Raw genomic sequence first — 17,834 nt, forward strand, 5'->3', positions numbered from 1 at the left:
ATCACCAGTATGTTCATAAAGAAAGGTTAACAGAACTGCAGTTCTTTTGGGACTCTCTGACTGACTGGAGTAAAGGTTTGTGGTACACTGTTTATAAACAACAGTGTCAGAAAACAGGGCAACTGCCACAGGAATGTGGCACTGCGTTGCCACTGGGACTCACACAGTTAGTGGGATCAGTGGAGTTTCCCCTTAAAAAACACAAAGGCCTGGATGGTGAGATCATCAAACTTTATGTGGCAGTTAAACACCTTAATGATGTAACAAGCTCAGCTTCTGCAGAATATTTGACTATTTTAAATAAATATAAATGGAAAATGCCCCCTGTTTGGCATACATCCACCCCATTTTCCCTGTGACCAGTGTTACATGGCCTGTATTTATATATTTATTGTTTACATTTTCTAGTTTTACATTTACATATTTTACATGTTTCAGTATGAGTTTTAGCTCCCCATGTTTCTTTTTTTTCTATTTATTTATGCATTTTCTCCCAATTTAGTGTAGTCAATTTATCTTCCACTGCTGTGGGATCCCTGATTGCAGTCAAGGTATGTATATTGCTGCTCACGCCTCCTCTGACCCGCGTGCAGCCCTTTTTCACCTATGCACTCTGCACAGGCCCCTCTTTATCTGCCAATCAGGGTCCTTATACAGCGTTTGAAGACCCCAATCTCACAGTCCTGTCATCCCACCCTAGCAGAACCGTGTCTGCTGCAGGCACTCCCAATTATGCCTGCTAAATGGCGCCCAGCCGACCAGTGTCAACACCTAGTTTCGAACAAAGGAGTTCAGAATCTCGGCGGTGGTGTGCTAGTGAAATATTCCACTGCGCCACCTGGGCACCACTCCCCATGTTTTTTAAAATAAGTTTTTACACCCTGATGTCTGTGCACTAGGATTACTTCTCCCAAAAAGATTCATTTTGAAAGATGCATTATGTTTGAGCTCCTCAGTTACTTTTTATTAATGCCATAGCTTCTGCAGGGTTCTCAATTTTTTACTACTTTATTTATGCATTTTCTCTCTTTTTCTCCCAGTTTAGCATAAACAATTAGTTTTCCACTGCTGGGTATCCCAATCGCATCTGAGAAGGATTCATTTGGCTAAAACATGCTCTTTCTGACTCATGCACAGTCCACCAACCCCTTCTTATTTCATCACCCTACTTTGGTGGATTCAAACATGAGGCCAGTCTTGCTCAAGTCCATACACAGTGTTGAAGGCCCTACCCTCCTGGGTCTTTTCCCACCCAGTAGAGTGGTTCACAGTTTTGTCTGCTGCATACATTGCTAATTGTGCCTGCTAGGGGGTGCCCCTGCTGACCGATAGCAGAGCTGAGGCACAGGATATTTAATGCCGTGAGCCATGTCTGCTAAGCCACCAGAACACCAAAGATATTAATTAGTGTGACCTTTATACCTACTACATGAGGCATGAGCTGCACAATTTTGAGCAACTTGTGAACCTCAGCTTTCTGGTTGCAGCTCTGTGGTGCAGCTGGTAGAGTGGGTGACACCCAGCAGCATGGTTTCTAAGGTCCTGGGTTTCTGCTTTTTTTGTTTCTGCTGACTGTAAGAAGTCCAACATGGATTCTGCCTACCTGTTACAAATATGCAAGTGACTGGCAACTCAAAATCCCCCTGTATGTGTTAATGTTGTAGCCTAGTGGTTAAGGTACTGGTCTAGTAATTGAAAAGTCGCTGGTTAAGCCCCACAGCCAGGTTGTAACTGTTGGGCCCTTGAACAAGGTCCTTAACCCTCAATTGCCTAGACCAGTGGTCCCCAACCAGTCCATGGGTAATTTATTACCAGGCCGCACAGAAACACTGCTTCCCTTTCCAACACACGGGTGTTTATCATCTCATATCACCCCCAGGTGGAAGCAGCGTCTCGTTGCAGCAAAAAAAAGCTAATTTGTGAGCAGTATTATTGTTGTATTTTAAATCCTCCCACCCCCGCCGGTCTGTGAAATTAAATCTTAGATGAAACCGGTACGTGCTGCAAAAAAGGTTGGGTAGCGCTGGCCTAGACAATATAATGTCACAGTACTGTAACTCGCTTTATATAAAAGTGTCTGCTAAATGTCGAAAATGTAAATGTGTAAGTATAAGTTGCTTTACAAGTAAATGTCATATTTAGTATTAGTATCATTCTAGTATTGTCAGATAGTGCCTGACCCACCGCCACCCTGACTAGGATGAAATGCTTAATTAAAATGAAAGAATAAATTTGTACTCATCTACTGATTTGCTACAATGAATCATAAATGTTTTACCCATATTTTGGGTTTATTCTGGGGTTAGGGGGTTTTAAATCAGAATGTTTTGTAATATTTGCAGATTTTTTTCCACAAATTCCCGACACTGTAAATAAGACAAGCTTAGACTGTAAGCATGGTCTCTGTGGCTGCTTCAGGCTCCTCTAGCACGAGAAAACAAAAAAACAAAAAACCATTATGTGAACCATTAGCATTTAGCCAAGCAGAATATGAAGCAATTTTCATTAGCCCTCTATGTAAGCTGGCATTTATGCATCCATGTGTTCTGAGGCTGTGGTTTTGGAGGGAACACTAAAAGCACAGGCTGTATATGGTTGAATTTTAAAATTCAAAACAATTTGATTTAGCTGACTTTGCCCAAACTGCTGACCATGCATGGGGTTGTGTGGGGGAATTTATTACCACTTTTCCACTGATGCGTATTCAGAAAAGCAAGTGGACATTTTTATAAAAAAAATTTTTTTGTATAAAACAATGTATTTTTCACCAGCTTTAGAGACAGACCATTCCATAGTCTGATGTAGGACCTCAAAAAGTGCATCAGATGTTCAGCAGTAATATAATAATAATAATTCATATAGATATTTTTTTAATTAGATTAAGTGCATATTGTTCTTATAAAGCAATCTGAGTAAAACATTTTTGCTCTCTAATTGGCTCAATTATGTAGGTGTACTCTTTTCTGATTTTTGAGTTTGAATCTCGGCTCTGATACAGGTCGACTTGGTGCCCCTTTGCAGACAAAATTGGCCTCTAGTCTTCTGGGTGGAAAAAGACAATAAAAAATGTGGCGGAGTCTTCAACACAAGACAGGACCCTGGTTGTACAGAGGTGGCGAGCGAAGGCTGGCCCATGCGGTCCAATCCAACAGACGAGCTACTGTAGCTCAAATTGCTGAAGAAGTTAATGCTGGTTCTGATAGAAAGGTGTCAGAATACACAGAGCATCGCAGTTTGTTGTGTATGGGGCTGCATAGCCGCAGACCAGTCAGGGTGCTCATGCTGACCCCTGTCCACCACCGAAAGTGCCAACAATGGGAACGTTAGCATCGTAACTGGACCACAGAGCAATGGAATAAGGTGGCCTGGTCTAATGATTAATGTTTTCTTTTACATAACATGGGTGACCGAGTGTGTGTGCGTCGCTTACCTGGAGAACACATGGCACCAGGATGCACTATGGGAAGAAGGAGGCAGTGTGATGCTTTGGGCGATGTTCTGCTGGGAAACCTTGGGTCCTGCCATCCATGTGGATGTTACTTTGACACGTACCACCTACCTAAGCATTGTTGCAGATCATGTACCCCCTTTCATGGAAACGGTATTCCCTGATAGCTGTGGCCTCTTTCAGCAGGATAATGCTCCCTGCCACAAAGCAAAAATGCTTCAGGAATGGTTTGAGGAGCACAACGAGTTTGAGGTGTTGACTTGGCCTCGAAATTCCCCAGATCTCAATCCAATCGAGCATCTGTGGGATGTGCTGGACAAGCAAGTCCGATCCATGGAGGCCTTACAGGAGTTAAAGGATCTGCTGCACACCTTCAGGGGTCTAGTGGAGTCCATGCCTCGATAGGTCAGGTCTGTTTTGGCAGCAAAAGAGGGACCAACACAATATTAGGAAGGTGGTCATAATGGTATGCCTGATTGGTGTGATAGGTGATTATTTAGTCAATTATTATTTATAAATGCTATTGACTTTGTAATGATATTGAGAAATTACTTGGCATCGCTAATAACTTTAATTACAGCGAGTCGATCTGCAGGCATTTGTAGAAAAGATCCACAAAACATCTTTTAGTTTCTCGTGCTAGCACGAAGCCAAAACATGTGAACACATGGATAGTGTGGATGCTTCTTTCATCAGTGTTGTCTTGGACTTTAGTCAAGCCAAACAAACAATGACATGCTTCAAGCATGTCCAGCTTAAAAGAACAAGGGCAGCACAAGCTTTAAAGCCCAGCTGAATGTAATCTATGTGAGTTCTGACATAATCAGTCTGATTGAGGCATCCAGCTGACTGGAGGCAGTGGAATCCATCCACGCTGACTCACCCAGCTATATTCTGAAGAACTGTGGGGTGATTTCTGTAGCAAACACACTCCAGGGCACCCTTTCCCGGAAAGATGCCATGTTTAACATTTCTCCGCGGTAACAGCAGCAGCACCATGTAAACCTTGGGTGAGGTGTGTGTGTATCTTTCAGTCGGCTTTATAAACACTCTACTGGGTAAAGGTCACTGACGAAAAGATGTCTACGTCAAGGGTTTTTAACTTTTTCTTTTTTTTTTTTGACAGACAATCTTCTTCATTTGTCTAGCTTGAACTGGACTTACACCCTAGACAGATGTATGCAACATGTTTCATTTTTTTCCCTGTTTAAACATGCTTTTCCATTGTAGTAGATACAGTAGTGTTAAAAAAAATAGCAGTCCAACACCATTAACTTGATAAATCACTGTTTTTAGTAGAAGTGATATTTCTACATAGCAAATAATTCACTTGAAAGTGTAGTAGAGTAATGAAAACAAAACAAACCCAACAATTAGGACATGCTTGTTCTGGTTGTTCAAAATAATAGCAGTGAGGAGTTCAATTGGTGAAGTCATTCATTCTGCAGAAGAACGGGTGTCAATTTTGGCCCTTATTTAATGTAGGAGGGTGGCAAATGTTGCACAGGTTGGTCATAGCGCATTTCCTTTTGAAATACTGGGTAAAATGGGTTGTTCCAGACATTGTTCTGATGAACAGCGTACTTTGATTAAAAACTTGATTGTAGAGGGAAAAAACATACAGAGAAGTGCAGCAAATTATTGGCTGCTCAGCTAAAATGCCTTAAAGTGACAACCAAAACCTGAAAGACGCAGAAGGAAGCGTGGAACTACTGTTCAAATGGATCAGAGAATAGCCAGAATGGCAAAGGTTCAGCCAATGATCACCACCAGAAAGATCAAGGAACATCTGAAGTTACCAGTAAGTACAGAAGATGATTCAGTGAAGCCAATTTACCAGCAAGAACTCCTGCAAAGTCCCGTTGTTAAGATAAAGACATGTCCTGAATGGGTTCAAATTTGCCAAGGAACACACTGACTGGTCCAAAGAGAAATGGCTCAACATTTGTGGACTGATGAAAGCAAAATTGTTCTTTTTGGGTCTAGTGGCCGTAGACAGTATGTCAGATGACCCTCGAGCACTGAATTCAAGCCACAGTACACTGTGAAGACAGTAAAGCATGGTGGTACAAAATGATGATATGAGGATGTTTTTCATACCATGGTGTTACGTCTATTTATCACATACGAGGGATCATGGATCAATTTAAATATATCAGAATACTTGAGGAGATCATGTTGCCCTATGTCGAAGAAGAAATGCCCTTAAAATGGGTGTTTCAACATGACAATGACCCAAAACATCTTGGTTACAGACAAACAAGATTGAGGTAATAGAGTGACCAGCCCAATCCCCTGACTTCAATCCCGGAGAGAACTTGTGGGCTGACGTCTGAAACAACTGTGGAATGTAGTGTAATCATCCTGGACTGGAATACCTGTTCAGAGGTGCCAGAAGTTGGTCGACTCCATGCAACACAGATCTCGGAAACAATTGTTATGCCACTGAATATTAGTTCAGTAATTTAAAGTAAAGTGAAACCTCAAAAAAAATTTCATGTTATAGATACATTTTTTGAGTTTTTAAAGAAAAATGCTGGCACTGCTATTTTTTTGAACAGCCTAATATTCATTTTTCTTAACTTTCTGTAAAGGATGAACACAAACTGGCAAAATTTTGTTAATGTTTTGATTTAGAATTGAAAGTGTAGTATTTTCAGTGCGTTTGCATTTATGGAAATAAAAGTTATTATAATGATTTTGTGCTTTATTCACTTTTTTAAAGTCACTGCTATTTTTTTGAACACTACTGTACACTAGATGCTACATTTAATACAATTCAAAATTATGGGGAAGCCCCTTTTTAAGCCAGAAGAGCAGAATCATAGGTCAGTTTATCAAATGTATGCCATGCTAATGCTGCCTTATGCCAAGTTCACACTACACGATTTTGAGTTACCGACAGGTCCAGATATTTAACATGCTAGAATGCTTTTTCTCAAGTCTGCGAGCTCAAGGCGAGCCACTCGGATCAAGTTGTTGAAAAGTTCACACACAGCAATCAAAAGCCAATTTCCGAGCCCCGAGCAAACGCTGAGTTGCTTCTGAACTGCCACATCTAGCAGTGACCTGTCAGCCAGCGAAAATCAGGGCAAAAATCATGTAGTGTGAACTAGGCTTTAGTCAACTGTAAGTGCTGTTAAGAAGTAAAAACATTTAGGAACAACAACAGATCAACCATAAAGTGTAGATTTATAGGCCATATAAAAGATATATTATTACAATAGATATTTGGATATGTTTAATATAAATATATAAAAATGATATAAAATTGCTCCAAGACAATTGATTATTTACTAAAAGTACTTACTGATTATGCTTTGCTTTAGATTACTATTTATTCATGTAGATGTAGCTTTGCTATGATTAAATGTACTACAAAAATAGTTTGGTCCTCAACATTTATACATGTTAGTGGTGAGAAATCTATTGCTATTTGTTGTTGTATAATTACTCCTGCCAGTAGCTGTCACTGTGTATCAGACAGAGGGGGCAGTGAGTGAGAGAGAAGAAGGAAGTTATTATTTTGTACAATTACACCTACAAAATACAACACTATTGAAATAATTAAGGAAATAATAGAGAAATATGAGAGTTGTTGTTTCTGGTAGATACATTTTATGTAAAAAGAAGGAAATGTACTATGGTGTATGGTACAGCGCACTTACTGTACTGAAATGTGATGTGTGTTTTTATGTACAGTACTACTGTGTATTGTTGTTTATTATTGTTTATTACAGGAATGTCTATTCTATAATTTAATATTTATGGAAAAATATACAGTACTTGTATTTATAACAAAAAAGACCATTTAAGACATTGGAGAGGTTAGGTAAGGGGGTGGTGTGGGAGGTCTGGCACGGATTAATTCTATTTACATGATTTCTTATGGGAAAAATAGGTTTAACTAATGAACATTTTGACTTAAGAACAGCCCTTCGGAACCAATTAAATTCATAAGTCAAGGGTCTACTGTATTTACATTTTTGGCATTTAGCATTTATCCAGAGCGATTTACATTTACAGCATTTAGCAGGCGCTTTTATCCATAGCGACTTACATTACTGTGACAGTATATTGTCTAAGCAATTGAGGATTAAGGGCTCAAGGTCCCAGCAAAGGCAACTTGGCAGTGGCGGGGCTTGAACCAGCAGCCTTTCCATTACTAGTCCAGTACCTTAACCACTAGGCTACATTCGCCTCTTTCCAGCGACTTAAGGATGCCAGCACAATCCACTTTAGTCCTCCGCTCCACCAACTGAGCTGACAAAGGAGGCTTTCTTACAGAAGTGCTTCCACAAGTAGACAGTCCAAGGATACAAATCTTCTGTTAGAACAAAGGTATATAAAAAAATAAATGAAGGGTTATTCTGACAGTATAGATTAGTAAGTTCACGTTAGTTGTCAAGTGCTTAGTTAAGAGGTTGGTCTGTAATCATCAAAGATGTTTGAATGGACAGGGTCAAGATGAGTGAGACTTGTGGCTCGAAGGATGGATGGTACAGATCAGAGTTTATGAGTTCTCTAAGGTAGCTTGGGGTTGGTCCATTTTTGGCTGTGTAGGCGAGCATCATTGTTTAACTGAATGTACTGTATACAGCTATAGGAAGCAAGTAAAGAAAACTCAGTGGGGGTTTAATAGTGGACATGGGAGCATCTGCCAGGAGGGAGTTGCAGTAGCCAAGCCTCAAGATGATGAGTGATTGGACAAGAATTTAGTGGCTTCCATAAAGAGAAATAGACAAATCTTTTTGATGTTGTAGAGGCAGCATATCACTGGTTTAATTTACTTATCTCCCCTTTCCCGCCAGCCTAAATGTAATGAAGTGAAAACATTTATTTGCGTTTGTGGGAGGCATGTGAGTTAATCCTAAGATTTTGTTAAAGTACCATTTAGAAACTTGTACAGAGGCTAAATGGCACCTCGACCACTGCACTTCTCCCACATTTGTACACTTAACAAGGTAAAAGATTGTTTGCTAATTTCAAATGGAAATAATTAAAAGTCCTGAGGTATTAAAACAGTAAAACAGCAAAATAGACACACAATTAGGACCTGAGTGCTAGAAAAGGTCCCCAAAGTGACAAAGTCTGTATGAATTAAAGGTTTTATCTTTCAGATCTGTAATTAAGGTTAAGTTTTGGGTTCCTGGACATTGCGGCGGCTCTGATTCATTGGGCAAAGGGTAAAAAACAGCAGTCCTTCACAGAGCAAACACACACACACACACTTTGGGCAATTTGTAGTATCGTCAGTTGGCCTGACTGTATGTCTTTGGACTTGTGGTAGAAAACCATGGTACCACATGGACACAGGGATAACATGCAAACTCCACACAGAAAGGACCCTGTTTGCCCAGCCGGGTGAATCAGACCCAAGTCACCTCTTGCTGTGAGGCAACAAAAGCACACAAATTAAAATTCCCTGGTCTGTGATAAATTATACATTTTTAGATTATGTCTATGTAGCATTGCGTCTTGTTTTCTGACCACTTAGTCAGTATGACCTCATACATGCCTACACATATGACTTGCAGGTACTGTGAAGAGATGGTGCCATTACACCCCTGCCTTATCCTCATCAGCAACTGTGAACAGATCCTGTCCAGCCACACATCTCGCAGACTCATCACCATGGAGAAAAGCAAGGAGACAGAGGTGTGTGGGTACACACATATGCGTGAAGTGGGATTTTATTTTAAAAAAACAGTCTATGTTTAGAGCATGTTGGTTAAAAGTAGTGCTAACACTCAGCAAAAAAAATCTCACCATCTGGCTGTGGTTGACTGACTTTTTATACTTTACACACTAATGACTTAATCACAGATGCTGTATGGAAAATAATCCATCTTTAGATTTGACAAGCGCTTCACTTCAAAACCCTAAATTGTTCCCATAAAGGCACGTTCGAATCAGTCCCACACAAAGCAGTGCTATTTTATTTGTGCAGACTGGCATGTGTCTGGGCTACTCATGGATCAAACCTGGAATGCATGAGCTTGTAAGTGTCACATTTCATAGCTTATGCTGCTGCTGCTGTTTGTACTCTCATTTTCAGTAGAGCCTGATTGCTTTCATGTGATCTTGACCACAGTTCTCAGCCAAGAATAGTTTTGCCCAGGGTTGATTGAGGGTCTGTAGTTTTTAGATGTAAATATTTAATTTTTATGGCACTTGTTATTTTTCATGAAAGTATAACCAACTGTACATGATACAGGCAAAGCATATCAGTACTTTACATACACAGCTTGTGTCTCACTTATAACAACAGTGCTGAAATACCTTATGGCAGAAATATTTACAAAAAACTTTGTTGTCAGTGTACAAGTACAACAAGATTTAGTGCGTTCTTCTTAGGAAATAGAATATATACAAAGATATATTTGTATAGATATATACAAAGTAGTTCAGCCGACAAAGTATTAAAAGTGCAATGCTTTATTTGGACATATGGACAGGCAGGAAATATGTGTATGTGCAAATGAGAATATTAGGTAATACTATGACAAAAACAAAAGTTTAATACTTGTTTTCCTGTACTGTACACAATGGGGAAATGTATTTTGAACTCTATAAAACACTGAGATGTAATTGTGTTTAAATAGACTTTAAAATGGCATTACAATGTGCATACATTTACACAAAGAAACTGTAAGTAAGAGTTTGTAGCAATGGGTTTTTTAAAATGTTAACAGGTCATGGCTCTTAATGCAATGATCAACCGTAACATTGTTTCTACACATACTGTCCATTTTATCAGCTCCACTTACCATATAGAAGCACTTTGTAGTTCTACAATTACTGACTGTAGTCCATCTTTTTCTCTACATACCTTTTTAGCCGGCTTTCACCCTGTTCTTCAATGGTCAGGACCCCCACAGGATCAGAGCAGGTATTATTTAGGTGGTGGATCATTCTCAGTACTGCAGTGACACTGACTGTGCTGGTATGAGTGGATCACACCCAGCAGTGCTGCTGGAGTTTTAAAATGTCATGTCCACTCACTGTCCACTTCATTAGACACTCCTACCTAGCTGGTCCACCTTGTAGATGTAAAGTCAGCGACGATCGCTCATCTATTGCTGCTGTATGAGTTGGTCACCTTCTGGACCTTCATCAGTGGTCACAGGACGCTGCCCACCGGGTGCTGTTGGCTTGATGTTTTTTGGTTGGTGGACCATTCTCAGTCCAGCAGTGACAGTGAGGTAATCAAAAACTCCAGCAGCATTGCTGTGTCTGATCCACTCATGCCAGCACAGCACACACTAACACAACACGACCATGTCATTGTCATTGCAGTGCTGAGAATGATCCACCACCCAAATAATACCTGCTCTGTAGTGGTCGTGTGGGGGTCCTGACCATTGAAGAACAGCATGAAAGGGGGCTAACAAAGCATGCAGAGAAATAGATGGACTACAGTCAGTAATTGTAGAACTACAAAGTGCTTCTATATGGTAAGTGGAGCTGATAAAATAGACAATGTGTGTAGAAACAAGGAGGTGGTTTTAATGTTATGGCTGATCGGTGTATGTTCACACGTAGAGCCGATGGAGAAATGGAAACTCTGTATCTGTTATTCTCCACATCAGATCTACACTTGTGCTGTCAAGTTGTTTAAAAACACTGAAGTTTGTTTAAAAAAGACTCAAGCAGCATGAATATCAGCCAAAGCAAGCACAGATACTAAAGTATGATGTCATTTCTGATATCCACACTTTCATTTCTCTTTGTCCAGGAGGAAATCGCAATTAAGCAGTGGTAGTGTGTCATAAAAGCTTATAATGCCTACTTTTCAGCAATGTTATTTATTTTGGCTCATTTTATGTTACCTTAAAAACAAAAACTGACTATAATATACTAAAGGTAGCTCAGCTAAGTACCTAACAAGGGAATTAATTGTTGAGACTGTAATTGAGGAGGAATTGTGAAATAATTAACCATTAAACCATACAAAGCTCAGGACTAAATGTAGATTGCAGATTCATCAATGAAGATAATGTTAAGAAATGAAAGTCACTTTTTAAAATAATGTGGATGGAACTGCTATGGCTGTTTTACACTTAGGAAAATGTTACCCTGCCAAAATTAGCATTACCTTATAATGCATTTGTTGGTAGCACTAATCTTGGCCTTTTTGTCATAAACCTGTCATGCCAAAGGTCATATGCTCTCCGCCATGAGTGATCATTACAACCGATGTCAGGTATTATAACCGTGTTATATTACCATTATCTGGAATTCTTATGACAGCTGCCATTTGTAATGTTACAACAGCTTAGGTCTGGGTGGTATATTGAAAAAATCTATATATTTGATGTTACTTTTTACACAATACTGAAAATGACCATATTCATTATATCAAGCATGTGTAGGATACACAGGTTACCATTTGAGAACGTTTAAAACTGAGGACAAAAGCACTGTCCAGCACACTTTCTTTCGCGCATAAGCGATAAAAACAAGTCAGAGAACGACTCTTTTCAAACGATTTATTCACTGGAATCGAATCAGGGAGCCGTGCTTTTTATCTATTGTAAAGATTCATTCATTTTCTCATTCTATTTTATTATGGTGTCATGTGTAAACAACTCCATGGATCAGTGCACATAAAAAACAGATGTATAAACCAATCAGAGCTTCCGAATTCAGATTGTGGGCAGAATTTCAGTTGTTCCTCTAATCCAAAGCAAGATATTCTCATTTTTTTTGCATTTCTCCAATGTGTGTAAATTCGGGTGAGCTGGCAATGAAAAACTCTCTCTTTATTGGTTGTAGAGGTGTAAGTGACAGCTTAGTTAACCAATTACCAGTTTCAGCTTTTTTACCGTGAAAGCAGAGAGAATAAATTATCTGTTGGATATAGATATTTATATTCTGGAAATATTTGGAAACATGAAGAAAAACATTTACAAGAAAGTGAATTATATCCCTAATGGTACAACACAGATATAGATTTGGTCTCAATTTGAAGAAGAGAAGCTCAGGTAAGCAGCGGTTATGATTTTATGCTGCTGTGCGCTTGATCTGGGTCGCGGTGCTGCTGTTTACAGTGCGCTCTCATTTTGCAATGATAGCAAAGCATTATCAGATATTAAATGAAGTAAAGTGAATTTATTTGAAGTAAAATGGCAGTGGCCTGTCATTGTACTTTGATAAGTTTACATTATATTGCATCATACTGTATATCGCTACTTTTCAAAAGCATATCTGAGATATGAGGGTTTTTTTTGTCATATCACCCAGCCCTATAACAGCTTATTAGAATGAGGCAAAAAAAATTATAAGAGCATTTATGACAACTACTGGTAATGGTAACGTGACATTGTTATAATACCTAACATTAAACATTATGACCCCTTGTGAAATAATATGAAATCTGGCATGGCAGGTGGATGGATGAGAGTCTTAGTAAAGTGTTAAACCCATTTTCTTGTGGTTGAGTGTAGAACTCTGTTAATCATGCTGTATATATTTATGATTTTTCATGTAGTTCATGAGCAAGGTTGCCAGATATGCTTATAAAGTAACATAAATCTGTGGGTTTAATGAGAAACCTGGGAACCACTTCCATCAACACCAAGGCTCATGTGCACCTGGTTTGGTGAGAAAATTAGGCTTAAAACCAGCTGTCACTTGGTGTCCAAACTTTAGTAAATCAGAAGTCATATTTAAAAAGCAGTTACAAAAATATTTAAAAAGTAAATCTATCACTGAGTGACAAAGCTACACTAAATAAAACCAGAAAGTGCACTGCCAGTTTTTTTAATTGAAAATATTTATTACGAATTACAAATTTATGGCTCTTCAGGGCATTGACCAGACCTCATTGCAGAATAAGAAAAATGGATTTAGAAATGGATCACATGCTAGATGTAAACTCAACTGCAAACATATTTGGAACAATTTGATCTGCCATTAAAAACAACGAGCATCTTACTTAACCCATCCAGCTCGTGCAAAGGTTTAGAGTAACAGTTTCATTTTAAATCATTTCTGGACAGTTATTTGATTACCTACAATAAAACGGTCTCGAATAACAGCCTTGCGTGTGGAACATCTAGCAGCTGCTTCTTACAAAAAAACACGATAAATCCATGAAGTACTTCTAGTCGGGCAAAGTAGCTAACAGTACGCCAAAATTGAGTGACCCAATATTAAGATAAAATATTAAGTAATAAAATAATACATTAAAACATTTGTACATTAATATTGTTGCTTAAATATAGTCGTGACAGGAACATTCATCCAGCTTTTTGTTTGTCTTTTTTCCGTTGCAGGAGTCCGATACACTTGCGCATTTAGCAGACCCACGCTTCACGCCGTACCAGGGCCATAACTCATTTAGAGACAAGTACTTCTGTGGCATCACCAAGAAAAATGGAAAATCTAATGACGGGACCACGCCACACACAGGAGAATGAGTAACAAAACTAAGGTCCTGTCCATTTTATCAGCTCCACTTACCATATAGAAGCACTTTGTAGTTCTACAATTACTGACTGTAGTCCATCTGTTTCTCTGCATGCTTTGTTAGCCCCCTTTCATGCTGTTCTTTAATGGTCAGGACAACCACAGGACCACCACAGAGCAGGTAATATTTGGGTGTTGGATCATTTTCAGCACTGCAGTGATACTGACATGGTGGTGGTGTGTTACTGTGTGTTATGCTGGTATGAGTGGATCAGACACAGCAGCGCTTCTGGAGTTTTTAAATACCGTGTCCACTCTATTAGGCACTCCTACTTAGTTGGTCCACCTTGTAGATCATAGACGATCACTCATCTATTGCTGCTGTTCGAGCTGGTCATATTCTAGACCTTCATCAGTGGTCACAGGATGCTGCCCACATGGCGCTGTTGGCAAGATATTTTTGGTTGGTGGACTTTTCTCAGTCCAGCAGTGACAGGTGTTTAAAACTCCATCAGCGCTGCTGTGACTTATCCACTCATACCAGCACAACACACACTAACACACCACCACCATGTCATTGTCACTGCAGTGCTGAGAATGACCCACCACCTAAATAATACCTACTCTGTGTTGTCCTGGGAGAGTCCTGACCATTGAAGAACAGCATGAAAGGGGGTCAATGCTGCCTGCACAATGAGACTGGGGATAATAGAGATCAGTGTGTTACTCTCTTAGCGCTTTTCCACCAAAATAACTCAAACCTTGGTGTTTTTTTTTGAGAACCGGCCACGTTTCCACCAGTTTTGGGAACCAAGCATGCAAGTTACTGCCATGTTCGGTCAGCAGTAGAGACGGAAATACAAATCATGTAATTGGAGTGTTTCTACACTCACTGTCCATAGAGAACAGATGGACTACAGTCAGTAATTGTAAAACTACAAAGTGCTTCTATATAATAAGTGGAGCTGATAAAGTGGACAGTGAGGTGATTTTAGTGATATGGTTGATGGGTGTAATTCCATGTATGCAACATACTGATTTAATACAATCCTCAACTTCTATTTTACTTTTACTTCAGTTTTTATCTTTACTTTTACATTATTTTAAAATGTAATTACAATTAAAATTATAAAAGCTGCTTGGTTTGTGCTGTCTTTCCTCTCTTACTCAGCGTAAATGCAAGCCCCAAGATCTCACAGTATTTATTGCTTCATTATCATCGAGTATTTAGATAAACTCTGAAGAGGATTGCCGTAATCCCTGTGATTTAAAGACATTAGAGATGATGTAGCAGCAGTTTCACCTACTGTACATCAGGGGAGGATGATGGACTACTGTTTCCTGTTGTATAAACTCAGTTTAAACACCTGATTAATGAATCTCTCTTGATTTTAATTCCAAGAAAATCATCTGGGAAATTTATCCTCAACATAAATTGGATTCATGAACATTAAGTGAAGCCTTTGTGCGACTCTAGTTAGACATAAATTTAATTTAATAAAACAAACAGATGCTTATCCAAGAGTTGCTGCAAGATTCTCTTCAGAGAGAACTAATTTTGTGTGTGTGTGTGTGTGTGTGTGTGTGTGTGTGTGTGTGTGTGTGTGTGTGTGTGTGTGTGTGTGTGTGTATTACAGATTGTACTTTCCAACTGTCTTTAAAGTCAACCTATTTTTCTTGTTTTTTTTTTTTCATTATTTGTTGTTCCTTTTAAGCGGATGAGCTTGTTTTCAAGTACAAAAGTCATTATTTGTAATGGTAGTATGTAGATTCAGTAAAACTTGTTTTGTTTTTTTATGCCTGTTGCACACTGTTTAGATAAAGCTGAAAATTAAATGTTTGTTTAACTGAATCAAATAGTGTATACACTGATCAGCCATAACATTAAAGCCACCTCCTTGTTTCTACACTCACTGTTCATTTTATCAGCTCCAATTACCATATAGAAGCACTTTGTAGTTCTACAATTAATGACTGTAGTCCATCTGTTTCTCTGCATGCTTTGTTTAGCCCCCTTTTATGTTGTTCTTCAATGGTCAGGACTCATTCTCAGCACTGCAGTGACAATGACATGGTGGTGGTGTGTTAGTGTGTGTTGTGCTGGTATGAGTGGATAAGACACAGCAATGCTGATGGAGTTTTTAAACGCTTAACTGTCACTGCTGGACTGAGCATAGTCCACCATTCAAAAACATCCAGCCAACAGCGCCCTGTAGGCAGCATCCTGTGACCACTGATGAAGGTCTAGAAGATGGCCGACTCAAACAGCAGCAATAGATGAGCGATCGTCTCTGACTTTACATCTACAAGGTGGACCAACTAGGTAGGAGTATCTAATAAAGTGGACAGTGAGTACCAGCACAACACACACTAACACACCACCACCATGTTAGTGTCACTGCAGTGCTGAGAATGATCCACCACCTAAATAATACCTACTCTGTGAGGGTCCTGACCATTAAAGAACAGGATGAAAGGTTAAAAAAAAGTATGTAGAGAAATAGATGGACTACAGTCAGTAATTGTAGAACTGCAAAGTGCTTTCATATGGTAAGTGGAGCTGATAAAATAGACAGTGAGTGTAGAAACAAGGAGGTGGTTTTAATGTTATGGCTGATCAGTGTATTTAAATGTAGCTATTCTTGTTAACTCCATGATCATGCTGAAGGTTTTTGCATGTTTATGGAATTTACAAGGTTAGCTTGGGCATTTCTACATTTAAAATATTCAAACGGATCTCAGCAGTAGTGGGTAGTATCCATATATATGGATAGAAGTGTGAAAGTGTCAGGCATTTGCATGAACGTGATTGGCTAGTGTCACGGAGAATGGGAGAAACATCCCCGCCATTGAGAGAAGTGCTTTCCGCACTGGTCCCAAGCCCACATTAAATAATCTGTCAAGTCTGGTATGCAGACCAGGTCCTTGATTGTGACCCCTAATAATAAGGGATTATACTGTAACCATAAATAATATTATTTATGAATGAAGCCACAGTTTGCCCAGGATTACAATTGTGAGCAGTTTTTCACATCTAGTCAAATTCAAGTCAAATTAAATGTATTTTTATAGTGCCTATAACAATAAACATTGTCTTTAAGCAACTTCACAGAATCAAGGAAGGCAGCACGGTGGCTCAGTGGGTAGCACTGTCGCCTCACAGCAAGAAGGTCCTGGGTTCGATCCCCATGTGGGGCGGTCCGGGTCCTTTCTGTGTGGAATTTGCATGTTCTCCGCGTGTCTGTGTGGGTTTCCTCCGGGAGCTGCGATTTTCTCCCACAGTCCAAAGACATGCAAGTGAGGTGAATTTGAGATACTAAATTGTCCAGGACTGTGTTTGATATAACCTTGTGAACTGATGAATCTTGTGTAATGAGTAACTACCGTTCCTGTCATGAATGTAACCACAGTGTAAAACATGACGTTAAAATCCAAATAAACAAACAAACAGAATCCAGGACCGACAGACCTAAAACCCTTGTTGAGCAAGCCGAGGGCAGTGGTGACAAGAAAAAAACTAAATTACAGGAAGAAACATTGAGAGGAACCAGACTTAGCAGGGAGCCATCTTCCTTGGGTGGCCTGGAGAATAATTTAAACGAATTAGATTTACGTAAATCATCGATTTAAACTAAAAGTAATTAGCAAAAACAATAAACAAGCAATTGGAGTTCTTCATTATTCAGTCCAGTCTGTGATAAGTCTGTAGTGAGTTTGGTTGCATTTTTGGTGCAAACACACCAGGTTCCCATCATATCTAGCAGGAGCAGTATTGTTGGCTTGGCAGTCTCGACTTGCTGGCTTCAACCTCAGGTGGGTAAACAGGTCTCCGTCAGAACCACCTCAGGGTAAAAAACACAAGATGTAGTTAAAATGTAGTTAAATGACAAAAGATTATAATTTTTGTCAGAGGAACTTCTAAAACAAGGGTCTACAGTTCCACTCAGAAGCACAAACTACACATTCAAAAGAA

At 39.3% G+C, this 17,834-nt stretch overlaps 1 protein-coding gene across 1 annotated transcript in view; it reads left to right on the plus strand.

The window, feature by feature from the left end:
* Positions 1-13,906, plus strand: part of trmt11 (tRNA methyltransferase 11 homolog) — a 35,553-nt gene extending 21,647 nt beyond the window's left edge. Inside the window, exons 11-12 of the mRNA XM_062992127.1 lie at positions 8,986-9,106; positions 13,729-13,906. Coding sequence (XP_062848197.1) covers positions 8,986-9,106; positions 13,729-13,872 — 265 coding nt within the window. The 3' untranslated portion in view covers positions 13,873-13,906. The remainder of the gene's footprint in view (positions 1-8,985; positions 9,107-13,728) is intronic.
* Positions 13,907-17,834: the final 3,928 nt, after the last annotated feature.

The sequence above is a fragment of the Trichomycterus rosablanca genome, chromosome 3 (assembly GCF_030014385.1).
Source record: "Trichomycterus rosablanca isolate fTriRos1 chromosome 3, fTriRos1.hap1, whole genome shotgun sequence".
NCBI classification, from domain to species: domain Eukaryota; kingdom Metazoa; phylum Chordata; class Actinopteri; order Siluriformes; family Trichomycteridae; genus Trichomycterus; species Trichomycterus rosablanca.